Raw genomic sequence first — 22,357 nt, 5'->3', positions numbered from 1 at the left:
CTCTCATAAATAGAGTATTTGACATGATCTCTGCTATTATATAGGACCTACATCTTAAAAGTGATAAAGAGAGAATACATGAATAATAAATATATTTATCGCTTCTTAGTTTAAGAGTTTCAATAAAATTTTTTCTTTCTTCTTTTAGTATTTACTTATACTTTACATGGCTGAATGAGAAGTGGGATTTGTGATTTATTAACAAAAGTTCCACATTTATTACGGCTTATACTCACCTAAGGAGCTCTGGCAGCATGCCAGAAGGCTGGCGGTTCAAACCCACCAGCCACTCCTTGGAAGGAAGGTTGGGCAATCTACTTCCATAGTGATACCACCTTGGAAACCCAAGGAGGGGTCGCTATGAGTCAAGTCTGACTCAATGGCACATACCACCACCACCACCACCACTCACCTAGTTCTTCCAGTGAAGGGACTCCATATTTCTCATCATGGTCATCAGATAGAGGAGTTGTGCACTTTTCTGTCACTTCTGAAGTAATTGTCTCTACTGGTATCTCTAGCGGTTCCATTTTGCTGATTAGAGTCTGGAATCTTTTATAGGTTAGAGGTGGCTGTCCACCATTGAGTTCTATGATCCTATTATAAGAATTAGTAAAATGCAGTTAGAATAAAAAATAACAATATATTTTGGTTGATAAACTCTGAAAGGCTTAAAATCAGAACATAAAACTAATCACTTAAAACTTCGAAGAGAATGTTAGCATCTTATATGACCAGGAAATTGGGGCAGAATGGTTAAGGAGTCTAAAAATCATTATCTTTATTTTCTAAACATCTGCCACACATGAAAAACATACAGTATGCAAATACTAAAACCTTTAAAAAACAAAAAAGTGTTTAAATTTGCCTAAACACAGAACACATATTATATATATGGCTACGTAAAAAATACATTACAATCCAGTTCAGAGAACCTCACAATCATCAATAAAAAACAAAACCAGGCCAAAACTATACTAAGGAGCAATTAGCAAGTCTCATTAGTTAAGACTCTACATTAATACAGTGACATCACTTGCTATTTTCAATTGTGTGTATGACTTCATTGGAGATGTCAGCAAATGTATTTTATGTTACATACTTTGGACAAATTTTAAGTTATTTAATTTAAAGCACTTTTTTTTTTTTGATATATTGTAGATTTACATGCAGTTGTTTTTTTTTAAATTGTGATTTGGGTGAAAATTTACAGCAAATTCACTTTCCATACAGCAGTTCACATACACTTTGTCTCATGACAATGACCACAATTTATCACCATGCAACAGCTCCCCTCCCACTTCCTCCTGATAGTTACCTCTTCCCTGTATCCATCCCTCCATGCACTCCTGCCCCCTGAGCTTTCCCCCTGTGCATAAGGAGCCCTTCTTTCTCCCATGATTGTTCTCTCCAAGGAGTGTATCTACCTCAGGTAAATGTTCAACTCCTATGGTTTAAGCACTTTTTATGTTTATTAATAATCACTAATTTCCTCAATTAATCCATATTTCAAAAGAATAAATTAGCCTTGCCAATGGCAGTTTGGATTAGATGCTATTTTGGAATAACTATTTTTCTTCACTAAGGACATTTGGTAGCATTTGGCCGTAACATAAAATTACTGATAAAATCCAACTTCTTCATTTTACAGATGAGGAAATCAAATCCTACTGTGAGTGTTAACTAACTTGGAAAAGGTCACATAATGGATATTACCATAAAAGCTATTTTCTCTGCCTTTACTGACTTTTGCTTTGGTGTGATATTTTGAGTTTATATACACAGGGTCATAATGAAATTTGCTGATTGCAATAATACTACAATGACACTATTGAGGACAATGATAATTGTCTAACATAGTAACAAAATGAGAACCTTAGGAACAAATATTTTCTGTATGTTACACTTTTATGGATTTTATCTAGTAAATATTCAAAGCCAATTCAGTAAACATTAATTTTGTGCGTATTACTGAGTCTTCATCTTACAATCAACTGCTCACGTCCTGTGTATCAGCTCCCTAAAAGTAAGCAAACTGCTAAACTAGAAGACAAATTTATTGTCAAAGGATATACGATTTCTCCACTGCTCATCTGTCAGTTTGTCATACTGTGGTGGCATGTGTGTTGATGTGAGGCTGGAGGCTATGCCACCAGTATTTCAAATACCAGCAGGGTCACCCAGGGTGGACAGGTTTCAGTGGAGCTTCCAGACTAAGACAGACTCAGAAGAAGGAAGGGGCCATCCACTTCCAAAAGAACTGGCCACTGAAAACTCTATGGATAGCAGTAAAATGCTGTATGATTGATATATTACTGGAAAACTTTATGAAGAGTGAAACACTGTCTGACATAGTTCTGGAAGATGACCTCCTCAAGTCAGAAGGCACTCAAAATACAACTGCAGAAGAGCTGCCTCCTCAAAGTAGAGTCAACCTCAATGACATGGATGGAGTAAAGTTTTGGGGACTTTCATTTGCTGATGGGCAGAATTCAAAATGGGAAGAAACAGTTGCAAACATTCACTACTAATTGAAATGTGGAATATATGAAATATGAATCTAGGAAAACTGGAAGTTGTCAAAAAGGAAACGGAATACATAAAGGTTGATATCCTAGGCAATAGAGAGCTGAAATGAACTGGTAATTGGCCATTTTGAATCAGACAATCATATGCCGAGAATCCACTATGCCGAGAATGACAAACTGAAGAGGAATGATATCTCATTCAGCATCAAAAAGAACATTTCAAGATCTGTCCTGAAGTACAATGCTGTCAGTGATAGGATAATACCCATATGCCTACAAGGAATACCAGTTACTACTACTTTTATTCAAATTTATGCACCAACCATCAAAGCAAAAGATGAAGAAACTAAAGACTCTTTTTTTTTTTTTTTTACCAACTTCTACAGTCTGAAATTGACCAAACATGCAATCAAGGTATATTGATGATTACTGGTGACTGGAATGTGAAAGTTAGAAACAAAGAAGAATCATCAGCAGTTGGAAAAGATGGCCATGGTGATAGAAATGACACTGAAGAGCACATGATAGAATTCTGCAAGGCAAATTATATTCATTGCAAATACCTTTTTTCAACAACATAAATGACAACTATACATGTGGACCTCGTCAGATGGGATACACAGAAATCAAATCAACTGTATCTGTGGAAAGAGACAATGGAGAAGCTCAGTATCTTTAGTCAAAACAAGGCCAGGAGCTGACTACGGAATAGACCATCAATTGCTCATAGTCCAGTTCTAGTTGAAGCTGAAGAAAATCAATACAAGTCCATGAGAGCCAAAATAGGACCTTGAGTATATTCCACCTGAATTTAGAGGCCATCTGAACCATCTGATAGATTTGACACACTGAGCACGAGTGATCGAAGACCAGAGGAGTTGTGGGATGACATTAAGAACATCACAACACATAAAAAAAGCAAAAGATGATTAAAAAGACAAGAAAGGAAGAAAAGACAAAATGGATGTCAGAACAGGTACTCCGAAACTTGCTCTTGAATGGAGAGTAGCTAAAGGAAAAGGAAGAAATATTGAAATAAAAAAGCTGAATAGAAGATTTCAAGGGTAAAGAAGACAAAGTAAAGTATTATAATGAAATGTGCAAAGAAATGGAGTCAGAAAACCAAAAGGGAAGAACATGCTCAGTACTTCTCAAGCTGAAGGAAATGAAGGAGAAATTTAAGCCTTGGATTGCAATACTGAAGGATTCTATAGGCAAAATATTGGACGATGCAGGAAAATCAAAAGAAGATAAAAAGAAGAGTCAGTGTACCAAAAAGAACTGGTCAACAATTAAGCATTTCAGAAGGCAGCATATGATCAAGAGCCAATGGTATTGAAGGAAGAAGTCCAAGCTGCACTGAAGCAACTGGTAAGAAACAAGGCTCCAGGAATTGACACAATACCCACTGAGATGTTTCAACAAATGAATGTAGCTCTGGAGGTGCTTACTCGTCTATGCTAGGAAATTCGGAAGACAGTTACCTAGCCAAACAACTGGAAGAGATCCTTATTTGTACCCATTCCAAAGAAAGGTGATTCAACAGAATGTGGAAATTATCAAATAATATTGTTAACATCACATGCAAGTAAAATTTGGCTGTAGATAATTAAAAAATGGTTGCAGTAATATACTGACAAGGAGCTTCCAGAAATTTAAGCTGGATTCAGAAGAGAACATGAAATGAAGGATATCACTGCTGATGTCAGATGGATCTTGGCTGAAAGCAAAGAATACCAGAAAGATGTTTATCTGTGTTTCACTGACTATGCAAAGGTATTTGACTGTGTGGATCACAACAAATTATGGATAACATTGAGAAGAATGGGAATGCCAGAACAATTAATTAATTGTGCTCACAAGGAACTTACAAATAGACCAAGAGGCTGTCATTTGAATACAACTAGGGAATACTGCACAGTTTAAAGTCAGGAAGGGTGTGTGTCAGGGTTGTTTCCTTTCACCATATTTATTCAATCTGTATGTTGTTGTTGTTGTTATGTGCTGTCAAGTCGGACCCGACTCATAGCGCCCCCTCCTTGGGTTTCCGAGGCAGTATCACTACGGAAGTAAATTGCCCCATCTACCCTGCATGTAGCCGTGTCATTGTTCAGCAGCCTGCCATGCTCCACCAACCTTGGGACTTTCAATGGACTTGAATCTATGGCCTGCCGTGTGTTTGGGAACATTGGGACTGTGCCATTTTATTTGTTGACCTTGGGCTTGTTAGCCTCAGCAGCCAGTAGCTGCCTGAGTGAAGAGATGCCTCTAGCTTTAGTGGGCTGGGAGCAAGAGGCAGAGCTGAAGCCCAAAGTTGAGGGGCTTTCACACAGGCCCTAGAGCCTGGCACTTTGAACTTGGACTTCTAGCCTTCTAAACTGTAAGAGAATAAACTCCTGTTTCTCAAGCCATGCCATTTGTGGTATATTCCTGTCAGAGTGGCACCAGGTAACCAGAACAAACCTCAACAAAATGGACTGACACACTAGCTCCCACACGATGGATTCAAGCACAACAAAGATGTAAGGATGGCAGAGGACAGGGCAGTGTTTTGTTCTTTTGTACATAGGGTCGCTATGAGTCTGAATTGATTCAGTAGCACCTAATAATAACAACATATGATTTCTAGCTTAATATCAGGTAAGACCCTTGCCTTAATCATACTGTGACTTTTTGATACCTGAGAAAGTAGAATAAAATTAGTTTGTCATGTTCCTTATAAAATTAGCTTTCTCAACTTCAAGTATGAATATAAATAAAAAAGTAAAATAATTTAATAGGTATATGAATTATGAGATTTTAGCATTAGCAAGAATGATTGTACGCTAAAGGGATTAATAAGTTAACAAACTTTATGAACTTTCCAAACTCACTCACAGTATGTGAAACTTCCTAAAGTTAAATTTGACCACAAAATCTTTGTTGGATTAAGCATCACCAGGCACTGGTGTTTCAAAGACTACACTTTGGGAAATATGGTATTATGCCAATGTTCAAAGGACTATAGTTACACAAAGCAGAATTATATACAATTTACACCTGGATTTAAAGTCTTGGTATGGAGAAAAGGTATACATATAAACAATAAAACTAATAATGCTATGAGCCAAAAAGGCAAGATCACAGTAGGCTGTTAGAACAGTCAATGACAATCTTTTGATACTCAAACATGAGTTTTGAGAATGAAATGCTGAGTATTTATATCCTTTGCAGTGCGCCTGTAATTTTGGTGTGATGCATGTCACTGGTTGAATAAAACTCAGAGCAGCTAAATAAAATGTTAAGCATTTGACATATGTTCCTTTAATTTTCCCACAACTCTTAAGATGTATATATTGTTATTTCCATTTTACAAACTTAAGTCCCAAATGCTAAAACTTACTTGTCTAGGTCATATAACGTATGTGAAATTCGTACAATGACTTCTACGCCAGCTTCTGTAGCCAGTTTCTTAATTGCTGCATCTCGTTCCTTTCCAAAGGGCTCAGAATCATACTCAATTGAAAGTTTTGTAATGTCCCATTCCTAAAATAAGAGTATGGGAACAAAAGTATACAAATTTTAATTATTATTATTTCTTCTATCACAACAAAGAATGGAAAAAAGTAGAAAACTCAAAATCTACATCATTGATGATACATAAATTAAACTAAATATGTAGGAATAAAATATATAATGTATCAATTCAACATATGTATATACAAATGTATACCGACAACATTCGGACATTATGCTAGGCATCAGAAAATCTAGCAATATGCTTTTAGCAGTTTCCTATACTGACTGTATTTGTATAAGACTTTACCTTTCTCAAATTATTTACACAGACGTTATCTCATTTGATCCTTAAAACAGCTCTCAGAGTCTAATATGTTGGTTGGTATATCTCGACTTTACAGATAATTTTCTTTAAAAATGTAGGGATTTGCCCAGGTTTACAGACAATTAAAACCTGAATTTATGTGGCTGGTACCTGTAAAACCTGGTCTTTAACAAACTTTTGACAGGTGATATGGTTTAAGCTGCTTTGCTGAAGATATAAACTAGTATTATTTCTGAGGGTCAAAACAATGTTAACAGGAAAATCTGGAGACAATAACCATCCTAGCAGCTATTTACTGAGTGCCAGGTGCTACACTCTTATGTTCTTCACATATATCCTCTCTTCAAACTGATTTTAATGAGACTGTAACTAAAGGAATTAAGCAATTTTCCAAGGACGTAGTGAAGTTTTTTAAATTCTAAAATCTACTTTCATATCTTACACACACACACAAACACTCACACAATCACTTGTAAATTCTCTAAACCCCCATAGCTTGGATAAAAGCTGTTCCCATTTTTTTTTTTTTTGGGGGGGGGGTGATCCCATTAGTAAACTTTTCTTTTTGGCATTATGTAATAGGCTAAGGAAGAAGGCTAAATTGGTATTCTATTAATGTGTTGGAGAATATTTTAAAAATTCCAATAAAGAGTCATTTCTTAAAGTTTCACAGTAGCCACTGAAAGAGAAAAAGATGTAACATTTAATGACAAACAGAAATCTGCTTTGATAATGTACGTGTAATGAATCGAGGTAGGCCACAGATAGTACATGAAAACAAACAATATTTTCCACTCAGTCAAGTATACTGACTGAAGGCTGACATGATCAGATTTTTATGGGGAAGTGAAATTTGGAAATTCTAAGAGGCATAAGCAATGATGAAATCATCAAAAGACTCAACAATTACATGGCAGCAGAGCTTATCATTATTAGCCACAGGGCTTCATAATGCCAATTCGACTCACAGTGACCCCTCCTTGGATTTTTGAGGCAGTATCTCTATGGAAATAGATTACACAATCTTCCTTCCAAGGAGCGGCTGGTGAGTTTGAACCGCCAGCCTTCTGGTTAGCAGTCAAATGCCTTAGGCACTATGCCACCAAAGCTTCCATTTTATAAAGCAGATGTAAAACAAAAACATTAAAGCAGAGAAAAAGATGTGTACTGAGATATACTGAGTTAGAAAACAGAATATGTAAAGTTTTGAATTTACAATTTTGGGTGTTTTAATGAGATTGTTTTTAAGAATAATCATTTTAGGGAAAAAGCCATGTTGTCATTTGAACAATGCCTACATTTTAAATTTTTACAAGTGTTTCCTGTGAGGAGAAAACACATCAAATAGGTAAAATGTATCCAGCTGTTGGAAGTTTTAGGTCATGTCATACATACATACACACATACATTTGTATATATGGAGCTCTGGTGGCATAGTGCCTAAGGCATTTGACTGCTAACCAGAAGGCTAGTGGTTCAAACCCACGACAGCCACTCCTGAGAAGGAAGACTGGGCAATCTACGTACATAAAGATATCACCTCGGAAACCCAAGGAGAGGTCACTAGGACTCAGATTCAACTCAACAGCAGTGAGTTTGTGTGTGTGTGTGTGTGTGTTTTGCATTCAATGATTTATACACATTTTGTTTTGTGACACTGGTGGCAAATCCCCTGAATGCAGCATCACTCTTCCTGTTTCCTCCACTGGGTTCCCCCTTACCATCTGTCTTTCTTTCCTGTCCCTTCCTGCCTTCTGGGCTTTGTTACTGGGTAGGTACCGCCCTTCTGGTCTCATATGGTTGACTGTTCTGAGGAATACATTCTTCACAGGTGTTATTATTCACTTTATAGACCTATTTTCAGCTGAAAGTTGATCCCTGGGGGTGGATTTACCCATTTTTTCTTTTTTTTTAAAAAGCTATTATAAACCTTGCATTGTATGTCTTCATAAATACATCTTAACATTTTGGGGCATTTGTCCTATTATTTCCTAGAAATAATTCCTTGAAAAACAATTCATAGGTCAAAGATAAGCATATTTAAAATTGAGACACTGCCAATTTTTCCACCAGATATACTGTACCAATTTATACCCCCAACAGGAGTACACTGGAGTGCTTACTCCTCACACACTCTTTCCAGTAATACGTATTAGTAATGTTTTTCAATCTCTGCTAAACTACTGGGAGAAAAGCATCTCATTGTTTTAATTTTCCTTTCTTCAAAGTCTTGAATGCACACCAAGCTCTTAATATCTGTTACCTTGGAGGAGTAGAATTTGCAACTGTAAATAAGATGATTTTATTTTATTTTATGCGCACTGCTGCACTGTTCAGGTTTGTTAGTATAGGCAAATGTCTTAAATTCAAAAATTAATTAAAACGAGAAAGTATTATATTTCTTTGTTTTATAGTGAGGCAATGTAGAGCAGAATCTAAAGTCATACATCATTTTTTTTTTCTCTTTAGCCAAAATTCTTTCTTTTTTAACTTTTCATCATGATTTGAGTAACAGTTTACAAAGCAAACTGGTTTTCCATTCAACTACTCATACATGTTTCGTTTTGGGATACTGAATGCAGTTCCAACAATGCAACAGCACTCTTCCCACTTCCTTCTGTGTTTACCATTTCCATTTGCCCCTCTGTCCTATCCATTCCTGCCATCTGAGCTTTATCCCTGGGTAAATGCTGCCGATCTCACGTGGTTAACTGTTCTAATAAGTGCATACCTCCCTGGTGTCACTGTTCACCCCATACACCTACTGGCTGAAAGATGAGCTCTGGGGCTCAGTTCAATTCTGGGCTTGAAGGGTGACTAAGGGCCATAGTCTCAGAGTTTCCACCAGTCTCTATCAGATCAATAAGCCTGTTTTTTTTGGTTGTTCTTTTTTTAATGATTTTTAAAGTCAGACTTGAGTTCAAAGACTGGCTCAACTATTTTAAGCAAGTTGCTAAACTCTCCATGCCTGTTTTCCTAACCTATAAACTGGGGATAAAGTGCTTAGAAGAGTGTCTAACACAATATTAAGCATTTGTACAGTAAAAAGTAAAGGAAAAAAAAAATAGTATTAGGTTATCGGGTTGCTTAAGGAGTAAATGAGAGAATAATGCATGTGAAGTGCTTAGGACAAAGCCTAGTACATAGTAAGCCCTCAATAAACGACAGCTATTATTTTCACTTGTTGTTATTAGCTGCTGTTGCAATGACTCTGACTTATGTAGACCTTATATATAAAAAGAACAAAACTTTCAACAACAAAATAAGTAAAATTTAGGGGGAAAAAAACCGAATAAAACATTGCCTGGTTCTGCCTCATCTTAACTGTAGGTTATGTTCAAGCCCACTTGTGGTTATGGTGTCAACCAACTCGTGGAGGGTTTCCCACACTCTCACTGGCACTCTACTTCATCAAACATGAAGTCCTCATCTAGCAATTAATCCTTCCTGATGAAGTGTCTAAAGCAAGTGAGTTGGACAATGTTCTGTTGTGATCTGTAAGATTTTTATTGGGTATTTTTTGAAGCAGACCACCAGGCTTTCCTTCCTAGTCTTTTTTCCTCCCTTGATACCTGTCCATTATGAGTGACTTCACTCATATTTGAAATACTGGTGGCATAACTTCCAGCATCATAGCAACATGTAAGTCTCCACAGTATGACACACTGACATGGGTGGTAGATTATTTTTACTGTTGTTTGTGTATTTCTTCTTTTGTGAGATGCAGCTTATGTTTACTTGATCTTCTAATCCCTCATGGATTTGTAAGAGCTCCTCATATTTTAAAGGTAGCAATCCTTTCCTGGTTACAAAACTTTTTCCTAAATAGTAGTGTATCACTTTATGATTTCTCAACATGCAAATTTTTAGTGTTTAGACAGTAAATGCTAGAGCTTAACAGTCCATAAATACTACTTGCTCCTCTTTTCCCTTCTTGAATTTAGATACAACTGAGTATTAGACACGTAGGTCAGAGAGCTAAAAATCAAAATATAAACCACATTACTACTAAAGTCAAACTGGAGAAAATATGCCAGGTTTAAGGGCAGGTGAACTTGCTAACATCCTACCCCTGAGTTTAACAGACTTGACTACCAATGATAGGTAGTGTCTGCCCTGCAATCTGGACCTGCCTATATAAGAAATTATGACATGGAGGAAGAAAGCAAAGTATGTGCTCTTGGCAACTGAAGGGAAAAAGAACAGCCTGAGCTATGCATGTCCAGCTCGTTCTCCTAAATTTACCAAAACAAGATAATTCACTTCTTCTTCCCTGGGGTTAAATTAGTAAATGTTCTCCACAAGAAATAACAAAAAGTTAGGGAGGAAAAAGATCCCTAAACAGCAAATTTATTCATTCACATACTAAATATTTACTAGAATTCTCATTATGGGTCAGATACTATGGCTAGGTCTCTGCCTTCCTGAAGCTTGTTAAGGAAGACTAATAATACCAATAATAGGTATTATTAGGGAGAAAAAGCTATGATAGAGAATATTACGGGGGGAGGTCTGTTAAATATCAACTTTTTTCCTTGCCTGACTGTAATGGCTAGGACTTCCAGTAAGTGGTAAAACAGAATATCCTTGCTCTGTTCTCTTATCTTAGGTGGAAAACATTCACTGATTCACCATTAAGTGTAATGTTGCATTTTTTATAGACATCTTTTACAAACTAAGGAAACCTCTTTCTATTCCTAATTTTCTATTTCTAAATTCTTAAAAATCATGAATGAATAGTGAATTTCATTAAATGCTTTTTCTGCATCTACTGAGCTAGTGAGAGCCCTGGTGGCACAGTGCTTAAGCACTCAGATATGAACCAAAAGGTTCAAATCCACTAGCCCCTCTGCAAGAGAGAGATGTGACAGCCTTGGAAACCCTATGGACCAGTACTCCTCCCTTATCAGCACAGTTAGGTTCAGAAGACCAGGTTGTTATGTGAAAATTGGCAGCACACAAAAAATGGAGGACGACCACATCGGATCACAAAATAGAGGACTCCATCATTACATAACTGCCAAATGACATCACTATATAACTTCCAAACCACTGAGAATCAGGGCCCAGCTAAGCTGACACTTAACATTAACCATCACAGCCAGCGTTACTCTCACATCTTGGCATTCATTACTACCAGATGTACATCATTAAGGCACAAAATAGCTAGATAGTAGATTTTTTACTGTTGTTGTAAACATGAAAGGTCTGATAATGAGATAGTCAATAAGTGAAGATTAGGTGCATAATGAAAAAGGAATTAACTCTTTCTATGGCTTTAGACATAGTATATAAATCTGAAAGGAATTTTTTATAGAATGGCGTTTTATATAGATTATTATATGTAGCTGAAGAAAATACAGAACCAAATAATAAATGATCCATGTGTGTTGTGTTTATACTTATGTATCTATCTGTATTTTATGGCCCATGTGGAAACTCTTGCCTCTCTGCCAAACCAACAAGACAGAACATTTTCAAAATGCAAAAGATAGTTTGATCCATTAATATAATGTTTTGGGAAGAAGAAACCTCAAAACAAAAAAGCACAAAAGACTTGTTGGCTTGAAAAAATTTGTTCAAAAACAAGTAAATACATGGTTCATTATTTTTAAAGCAACTGAAGTTCTTTTAGGATTCAATTTACTTGTACCAAATGCATTTAGATTTATCCACACACACTCTTGAATTCCTGAGTTGCTAATAAACTGTTGCCGCTCTTTCTGATATGCTTTCTAATTAGAATTCTTCCATGGACCTAAATTAAATTCTGACTACAAGCAACTGCAATAGTGAACAGACTTCAATAAAAGATCAGTTTTCACTAGCCAAGTCTGATACATCAGCTAAACCTTAAACATTAAAGGTTTCTTTTAAAGCAGTGGAAAAAAGGAACTGTTCTTTTCTGCAATGGAAACAGAAATACTGCAATTACGACAACTTGATGATTGAAAACAACTGCAAGAAAAAGCAGATAGACACTTAGGAATTCTCAGGCAGTAAATAGGAAAGCATAGATATAAAAGGACAGTCAGGACACTCAACTTCTGACATGAGCACTTCCATGAGGTAGCTGTATGACCTTGGGTAACTCATTTTATCTATCTAGGTCTAATTTTTTCAACACCAAAAAGGGGAAAATAAGACTAGGAGCTTTTGAGATACTAACAAATGAAGAAGCAAAACAACACAACTAAAATTTTTTATTTTTTATTATGTATAGCATGTCAATCATTATAATCCTTTGTCTCAGAGAGTTCTCATCTAAGAATTATCCCTTAGATGTATTGGCACATGTGGGCAAAGATACACATATGTGGTCAAGGATGTGTACTGGCAGCATTATTTGTAGTAGCAAAAGGCCTGGAGAAAAAAAGAACTGATGTTCCATAGAAAGCTAGTTAAAGAAATTATGGAACATCTACATGATGGAATACTACCATGGAGCCATTTAAAAGATTGAAGAAGTTACCTGCATTGATATGGAACAATCTCCAAAATATATGGTTATGTGCACAAAGCAAGGCACAGAATGGTATACACACTGAGCACCCATTTGGTTTCAAGAAAAGGAGACAGTGTACATACACACATATATAAATTTTTGTTTATGCAAAGAATATTTCTAATGGATACACAAGAGACTGTGTGGGATTTGGTTGCTTCTAAAAGGGGGAACTAATTGTTAAAGTAAACATAGATTTCATTTTTCATTGTAAACAATTATTTTACCGTGTTTTAGTTAAAAATACTAATATTTACCACCTCTGCAAATGCCTTATTTACCAAATATGTTATCTTCTCTGACAAAAAAATAATAATATTTTTATGCAAAGATTTTTTAAATTACCTTGAAAAGCCTAGGGAACACATCTGCTGGCTGTCCACGAATCACAAACAGACGAGAGTTTAATTTTCGTAGATTGGCATCAAGATCCTCAAGACACTGAAGCAAAAATCTAGAGAAAATAAGATATGAAAATTCTTAAAATATTTATTTAGAAGACAGACAGTATTGTAGAACTGTGGCTTTCTAAAAGTTGAAACAGTAACCCATCATCTTCCTCTAACCCATCATCTTCCTCTTATCATCTTATTTTTATTGTATATAATATAAATTCCTGCTTCCAGAAGCCATACTTAGAAATGTAAAAGAAAAAAATTACTGTGCAGTTTTCCAATATTTGAATATATTTTCTAAATTAAGTATCAAAAGTTTTCATTAAATATAAGTGACTGTTGGCGAAAATTTACTTTTTGAACATTAAAGTTACAGCTGACCCTTGAACAACACAGTCTGAACTGCTTAAGTCCACTTATATGTGGATTTTTTTTTCAAGACAAGGAGCTTGGAGAAATCCAGGAGCTAACAGACACCACACCAGAGGAATCAAAAGAAGATGACTTGATGGAGATGAGTGTTTCCAAGCCAGTGCCAGACGATAAGGAAGAAGACACAGAAGTAGCAGGGTCAGAAAACAAACTGACAACAAACAAGCTGGCAGGAGGATTCTGATTATTCAACTGCTTTTTCTTTTTTGTGACCTAGACTTATCTATGATATGGGCACTAAAAGCAATGCAAATGGTGGAAAAAGGAATGGTATGGTATAGAAACATTTTTAGAGAAATGAGAAAGCAAAAGTCAGACAGAAATTATGATGTATTTCTGTTAAGTTACACCCAGAGTGCCTGCCTGACCTCTCCTGCCTCCCCTTCCACCTCCTCCACCCCTGCTACCTCTGTCACCTGAAACAGCACAACCAACGCCTCCTCTTCTTCCCTCTGCTCAGCCTACTCAATGTGAAGGCAAGGGTGAAGCCCTTTTTGATGATCCACTTCCACTTAATGAACAGTAATGAACAGTAAATAATCATGCTGTATAGTGAATAAACGTATCTGTTGTATACGTGTGTCAATGTCTTCGGGTGAAAATCTAGTAACTGTATGGTACAAACTGTGTTAATCAACTGTTTATGTTATTGGTAAGGCTTCTGGTCAACAGTAGGTTATTAGTAGTTAAGTTTTGGGGGAGTCAAAAGCCCAACTGTATGCAGAAAAATAGTGAAGTTATTAAATAACTTGACCTCCAGTTTAAACTTGATAAAATGAACTGAAGTTCATACAGAAAAATCACCATAAAAAAAATCTAAAACTTTATTCTATTGGGAAAAAAATTGAAACATCACACTGAATCACTCTGAGCAACTGAATAATTCAAGAATTTGAGTACTTTACTGGCTGATACAGTAAACATTTAAGAGAGAAAATACAATGCCTACTCTTAACTTTTTAAACTAATTAAAGTAAAAGAAACTAACAGATGCTAAATTATGTGGCATTAATTCTCTGAGGATAGAGAAGACCACATTATTCAACAAAACTTTTATGGAGTAGGTGGGAATATAGACTTTTTCAAGGAACTAAGTATAAACAAGGATCACACATGACAGATTATCTTGGGAAATTATGAGTTGGTACTGGATAATGTCTTACTGTACATCTTCTGTTGTGAAGAAATGGAGCATTTAAGAGCTAATATGAAAGACAAGTCACCCTGAAAGGTTCAACCGCACTGTCTCATGCTAACGTTCCCTAACATTTCATCTAAATTCTGTTCCACTCAGTTAGACATCCTCCGTTTCTTCTCTACTTTACTTTTTTATGTTCTTGTTGTTACGGTTAATTATTTGTCAGCTCTTCTACAAGCTACGCACACTTTAAGAGCAGTGACTATGTCTTACTTGTTAGGAGGAATGGTAAGGGTTAGGGAAAGCATGGTCCACAGCTGCACTGTCTGATATACTAGCCACCTAGCCATGTATAGCCATTTAAATTTAGATTTAAACTAATTAAAAGAGAAAATTCAGTTACTTAGTCATACTAGTCACATTTCAAGTCCTAAACAATCATGTGTGTCTAGTAATTACCATAGTGAACAGCACAGATAAAAAACAGGGCCTGGTATTACTGCAGAAAGTTCTATTGAACAGTGCTGTTCTAGAAGGTTGTTCAGTTGAGATTATCATGCTCTTTCTGATCCCATCATTTTATTTATTTATTTTTAAACAGCTATAATTAGAGTGACATCAGTATACCTAGTCAAACTTGAAGTCTTTCCTCTTTAGGAGTCACACCATCTCCACTGCTTGAGGCATCACAGGGCTATATTCATTAAGATGTTAAAGACTTCTCACCACTTCATCTAAGCAAGTCTCACCCCAACCAAACCAACCCAACCCAACCTAACCCAACCCAACCCAACCAAACTAAACCCATGCTGACAAGTTGATTCTAGCTCACAGCAACCCTACAGGCAGAGGAGAACTGCCCCATAGGGTAAAGATTTCCAAGGCTGTAAATCTTTACAGATACATTTGCCACATCTTTCTCCCAGTTGCCCTTAAACAAATCGGGGGTGGGGGAGGACAAAACTAACTTGTCTTTTCCACATTTATATTCATCACATCACCATTCCGCCGTGGCTTGGAGTCACCTCCCTAACACCTCCCATGCATCCCCACTTTACCACTACCATTGTGAAAATAAGGGATAAGATTTTTTTTGCTGTTGTCATTGCTATAACAACATAAGAGCATCTAAATTTCATAAAATTATCCACAACTGTGAATAATTTATCATGCCTGGAGACAAATGTTTATTGGAAAGCATCTGGCTTTATGTATTTGGTGAGAAGAATTTTTTCTTCTTTTGTTATCTGACTACACTGTAGTAGTCAGATAAAAAATTAAAAACTGGAATGAACTGGCAATGCTGTTTTCTTCAATTTAAACAACACAAAACCAAATGACCTGAAGGGATGATCCAAGGATGATCTTTTGTACCACTAGTTTCAATGTCCTTTCTCCCAGAGCTGGTAGCAAGAGTTCTCCGTACTCAAATTTTTGGTGGAAATGTTTCTATGTGATACAAACAGCTCAATGATAGACAGTAGTATGTGGAAAAGGGAAAGACTAAAAAATAAAATTAATTGATAACTAAAAACCAAAATTAATTGATAAAATGAAAATTAAGTCTGAGTTAACATAAACTGAAGTAACATGTTATAATGGCAAGTGTTTTGCAACCTATGAATTAATTTTGTTTTGGAACTTCACGAAACAAAGGAATAGAAGCATAAAGAGTGGAGAAAGATTTAGTTAACAACCTGATATGTGTAGATGACACAACCTTGTTCCTGAAAGTGAAGAAGACATGAAGCACTTACTGATGAAGATCAGAGACTACAGCCTTCAGTATGGATTACATCTAATCATAAAGAAACAAGAATCCTCACGATTGGACCAATTAGCAACATCATGATAAGTGGAGAAAATACTGACATTGTCAAGGAGTTCATTTTACTTGGGTCCACATCAACACCCAAGGAAGCAGGAGTCAAGAAATCAAACGATGCACTATACTGGTCAAGTCTGCTGCAAAAGACCTCTTTAAAGGTGTTAAAAAGCAAAGATGCCCCTTTAAGAAATATCCATGGTATTTCCAACCACCTCATATGTATGTGAAAGCTGGACAGTGAATAAGGAAGACCAAAGAAGAATTGATGCTTTTGAATTACGGTGTTGGTAAACATTAAGTATATACTATGGACTGCTAGAACAAAAAACAATTCTGTCTTGGAAGAACACTCTTTAGAAGTGAGGATGCTAAGACTTTATTCCACAAATCAGGAGAGACCAGTTCCTAAAGACAGACATCATGCTTGGTAGATGGTTAGCAAGAAAGAGGAAGACCCTCAACGAGACAGACTGACAAAGTGACTGCAACAATGGGTCAAACACAGCAATGATTGTGAGGATGCCACAGGATCAGGCAGTGTTTCATTCTACTGTACATAGGGTGGCTATAATTGGAACTGACATGATCGTTTATATTTAACAATGTTGTTGTTGTTAGGTGCCATCAAGTCATCTCCAACTCACAGCAACCCTATGTACAGCAAAATGAAACATTGCCCGGTCCTGTGCTAGCCACACGATTCTTGTTATACCTGACCCCACTGTTAACAGCCACTGTGTCAATCCATCTTGTTGAGGGCCTTACCCTTTTTCACTGACCCTCTACTTTACCAAGCATGAGATCTTTTCTCAAGGGAATGGTCTCTTCTGACAACATGAACAAAGTAGGTGAGATGAAGTCTGGCCATTCTCACTTCCAAAGAGCATTCCAACTGCACTTCTTCCAGGACAGATTTGTTAGTTCTTTCAGCAGTCCATGGTACTTCAGCATTCTTCACCAACACCACAACTCAAAAGCATTGACTCTTCTTCAGTCTTCCTTATTCATTGTCCAGCTCTCACATGCATACCATGGCTCGTGTCAGGTGCACCTTAGTCTTCAGTTAGCTTTGCTCTTCAGCACTTGAAAGAGGTCTTTTGCAGCAGATTTGCCCAATGCTATACATTGTCTGATACCTTGACTGCTGCTTCCATTGGTGCTGTTTGTAGAACCAAGTAATATGAAATCTTTAACAACTTCAATCTTTTCTTCATTTATCATGATGCTGCTTATAGGTCCAGTTGTGAGGATTTTTGTTTTCTTTATATTGAGGTGTAATCCACACTGCACACTGTAGTCTTCAATCTTCATCAGTAAGTGCTTCAAGTCATCCTCACTTTCAGCAAGCAAAGTTGTGTCATCAGTGTATTGGAGGCTGTTAATCAGTCTTCCTCTAATCTTGATACCACGTTCTTCATATAGTCCAGCTTCTTGGATTATGTGCTCAGCATTCAGATCGAACAAGTATGGTGAAAGGATACAACCCTGACACACTCTGTTCTTGATTTTTAAACCATGCAGTGTCTTCCTTGTTCTGTCTGAACAACAGCCTCCTGGTCTGTGTATAGGTTCCTCATGAGTACAATTAAGTACTCTGGAATTCCCATTCTTCTCAATGTTATCCATAATTTGTTACGATCCACACAATCTAATGCTTTTGCACAGTCAATAAAACACAAGTAAACATCTTTCTGGAACTTTTTCCTTTCAGCCAAGAGCCATGTGACATCAGCAATGATATCTCCCGTTCCATGTCCTCTTCTGAATCCAGCTTGCATTTCTGGAAGTTCTCTGTCAATATATTGCTGCAATCGTTTCTAAATTATCTTCGGTATGATTTTACTTGAGTGCGATATTAATGATATTGTTCGTTAATTTCCAGATCAGCTTTCTTTGGAATGGGTACAAATATGGATCTCTTCCAATCAGTTGGCCTGGTACCTGTCTTCCAAATCTCTTGGCATAGCCACGTTGACTGCCTCCAGCACAGCATCTCAATGGGTATTCCATCAATTCCCGGAGCCTTGTTCTCCACTTTGTTCAGTGCAGCTTCCAACTTCTTCCTTCAATACCATTGGTTCTTGATCATATGCCACCTCCTGAAATGGATGAACATCAACCAATTCTTTTTGGTACAGTGACTCTGTGTATTCCTTCCATCTTCTTTTGATGCTTCCTGCATCATTCAATATTTTGCCCACAGAATCTCTCAATATTGCAACTTGAGGCTTAAATTTTTTCTTCAATTCTTTCAACTTGAGACATGCTGAGTGTGTTCTTCCTTTTTCACTTTCCAACTCCATGTCTTTGCACAGTTCATTATAATAATTGACTTTGTCTTCTCGAGCTGCTCTTTGAAATCTTCTGTTCAGCTCTTTTATCTTGTCACTTCTTCCATTTGCTTTAGCTACTCTCCATTAAAGGGCAAGTTTTAGACTCTCTTTTGACATCCATTTTGGTCTTTTCTTCCTTTCCATGACCTTTTGCTTTCTTCATGGATGATGTTCTTGATGTCATTCCACAATTCCTCTGGTTTTTGGTCATTGGTGTTCAATGCATCAAATCAATTCTTTAGACAGTCTCCAAATTCAGGAGGGATATATTCAAGGTCATATTTTGGCTCTTGTGGACTTATTTTAATTGTTGTCAACTTCAACTTAAACTTCCATATGAGCAGCTGATGGTCTGGTTCCACAATCAGCTCCCAGCCTTGATATGGCTGGAGATAGTGAGCTTTTCCATGGTCTCTTGCCACAGATATAGTCAATCTGATTCCTGTGTACTCCATCTGGCAAAGTCCATGTGTATAGCCACCATTTGTGTTGTTCAAAAAAGGTACTTGCACGTTGTTGGTCTTGCAAAATTCTATCATGTGATCTCCAGTGTTATTTCTATCACCAAGGCTAAGTTTCCCAAGTATTGGTGATTCTCCTTTGTTTCCAACTTTTGCATCTCAATCACCAGTGATCATCAGCACATCTTGATTGCATGTTCGATCAATTTCAGAATGCAGAAGTTGGTAAAAAGTCTTCAATTTCTTCATGTTTGGCGTTGGTGGTTTATGCATAAATTTGAATAATAGTAGTATTAACTGGTCTTCCTTGTATGCATATGGATATTATCCTATCACTGACAACATTGTACTTCAGGACAGATCTTGAAACATTCTTTGTGATGATGAATGCCACACTGTTCCTCTTCAATTTGTCATTCCTGGCATAGTAGATCATATGGCTGTCTAATTCAAAAAGGCCAAAACCGGTCCATTTCAGCTCACTAATGCCTAGGAAGGAGCTCTGGTGGTGTAGTGCCTACGGCATATGACTGCTAACCAGAAGGCTGGCGGTTCAAACCCACCAGCCACTCCTCAGAAGGAAGGCTGGGCAATCTACTTCTGTAGAGATACCGCCTCAGAAACCCAAGGAGGGGTCACTAGGAGTTGGATTTGATTTGACGGCAGTAAGTTAGTTAGAGTGAGTAATGCCTAGGATATCAATCTTAATACATTCCATTTCATTTTTTGACAACTTCCAATTTTCCTGGATTCATACTTCATACATTCCATGTTCCAATTATTAATGGATGTTTGTGGCTGTTCTCATTTTGAGTCATGCCATATCAGCAAATGGAGGTCCTGAAAGCTCCACTTTATCCATATCATTAAGGTCGGCTCTACTCTGATGAGGCTGCTCTTTCCCAATTGTATTGTGAGTGCCTTCCAGACTGAGGGGTTTATCTTCTGGCACTGTATTGGACAATGTTTCAGGGCTATTCATCAAGTTGTCCAGTAATATATCAGATAGTGTTTCACTACTATTCATAAGATTTTCACTGGCCAATTCTTTGAGAAGTGGATGGCCTCTTCCTTCTTCCGAGTCAGTCTCAGTCTGGAAGCTCCACTGAAATCCATCTCCCATAGGCAACACAGCTGGTGTTTGAAACACCAGTTGCACAGCCTCCAGTCTCACAGCAACATGCATGCCACCACAGTACAACAAACTGACAGACAAGTTCGTCTCTCTTAGCTGTTCCAAACTGCTCTGCTCATATCCTGGCCTTAACAATAGTTAAGCTTATATGCATGTAAGATTAAAGACTACAGTCTGCAGTATGGATTACACCTCAACATAAAGAAAATGAAAAGCTTCACAACTAGTTCAATAAAAGCAGCGTCACAACAGATAGAAAAAAGACTGTTGTTGTTGTTGTTATGTGCCGTCGAGTCAGCCCTGACTCATAGCAACCCCTCCTTGGGTTTCCGAGGCAGTATCACTACGGAAGTAGGATTGCCCAACCTAGTTATCAAAATTTTCATATTGGATCCACAATCAACACCAATGGAAGCAGCAGTCGAGAAATCAGATTATATATTGCACTGGGAAAATATGCTGCAAAAGACCTTTTTTAAAGTGCTGAAGAGCAGAGATGTCTCTTTGAAGATTAGGGTGCGCCCCAACCCAAGCCATAAGGAGCTCTGGTGGTGTGGTGGATAAGGCATTTGGCTGCTGGAACCAGAAGATCAGTGGTTCATAACCCACCAGCTGCTCCACAGAAGGAAGATGGGGTGATCTACTTCCATAAAGATTTACAGTCTCAGAAACCCAATGGGGGTCGCTATGAGTCAGAAACAACTTGATGGCAGTGAGTTTGGTTCGGTTTAACCCAAGCCACAGTATTTTCAATCACCTCATATGCATGTGAGAGCTGGACAATGAATAAGGAAGAATGAAGAAGAGCTGATGCTTTTGAGTTGTGGTGTTGGTGAACAATACTGGAAATACCATGGACTGCCAGAGAATGAACTAATCTGTCTTGGAAGAAGTGCTGCTGGAATGCTCCTTAGAAGCGAGACTGGCCAGACTTCGTCTCACCTACTTTGGTCATGTTGTCAGAAGGGACCATTCCCTGGAGAAGGATATCATGCTTGGTAAAGTGGAGGGTCAGTGAAAAAGGGGAAGGCCCTCATCAAGATGGACTTGACACAGTGGCTGCAACGATGGGCTCAGGTATAGCAGGGATTGTGAGGCTGCTGAAGGACTGGGTAGTGTTTCGTTCTGTTGTACATAGGGTCACTATGAGTTGGAGCCCACTCGATGATACTTAACAACAACATACATGTTAAGACAATATCTGGAAGGATATTCAAAGTATTAATAACAGCTACTGTTATGGAGTGAAAGTTTCAGGTGAGAGTGAGGAAGAGAGAAACATACACTTTTCTTTTACTTCATAAAGAGGTTTAAAATTGAGAATTTGCATACACTCCTTCTAAGCAGAATAAAAATGACATACACTTTACCCACTGTAAACCTGGTATAACATATGGTGAACATTTTTTTGCAAGGTAACAAACATACATCTATGACATCAGTTTTCATGATTTAATCCTATTCCATTGCATAGATGTCCCATAATTTAAAATCCTAAAATATCCTAATTTCCTCATCAGTATAACTGGGATAATTGGACTGACTTCATAGATTGTTGTTAAGAATCAAATGAATTAATATATGTGAAGCTCTTACAGTAGTGCCTGGCTTAGAGTTAAGTACTATTATGTAAGTGTTACCGATTCTTTTTCAGTCCCTTCCTTCTTACCCACTTCTGTTCATATCACAATAATTCTAGTCCTTGTTATCTCTTGCTTGTATTATTTCTCACAATGCCTTAAAATAGATCTATCAACAATCTCTCTCCACTGTAATCCA

At 37.2% G+C, this 22,357-nt stretch overlaps 1 protein-coding gene across 1 annotated transcript in view; it reads right to left on the bottom strand.

Moving 5' to 3' along the window:
• The window catches only part of CRY1 (cryptochrome circadian regulator 1), a 105,494-nt gene that overhangs the window by 14,496 nt on the left and 68,641 nt on the right, over positions 1–22,357 (bottom strand). The window contains exons 2-4 of the mRNA XM_007948230.2: positions 13,202–13,310; positions 5,911–6,053; positions 413–597 (exon numbers count right to left, since the gene is read on the bottom strand). Coding sequence (XP_007946421.1) covers positions 413–597; positions 5,911–6,053; positions 13,202–13,310 — 437 coding nt within the window. The remainder of the gene's footprint in view (positions 1–412; positions 598–5,910; positions 6,054–13,201; positions 13,311–22,357) is intronic.

The sequence above is a fragment of the Orycteropus afer genome, unplaced genomic scaffold (genome assembly GCF_000298275.1).
Source record: "Orycteropus afer afer isolate SDZICR_OR568_19922 unplaced genomic scaffold, OryAfe1.0 scaffold00209, whole genome shotgun sequence".
Classification (NCBI taxonomy): domain Eukaryota; kingdom Metazoa; phylum Chordata; class Mammalia; order Tubulidentata; family Orycteropodidae; genus Orycteropus; species Orycteropus afer.
The sequence above is the reverse complement of the archived record's forward strand: the minus strand, read 5'-3'. Positions and strand labels throughout refer to the sequence as shown.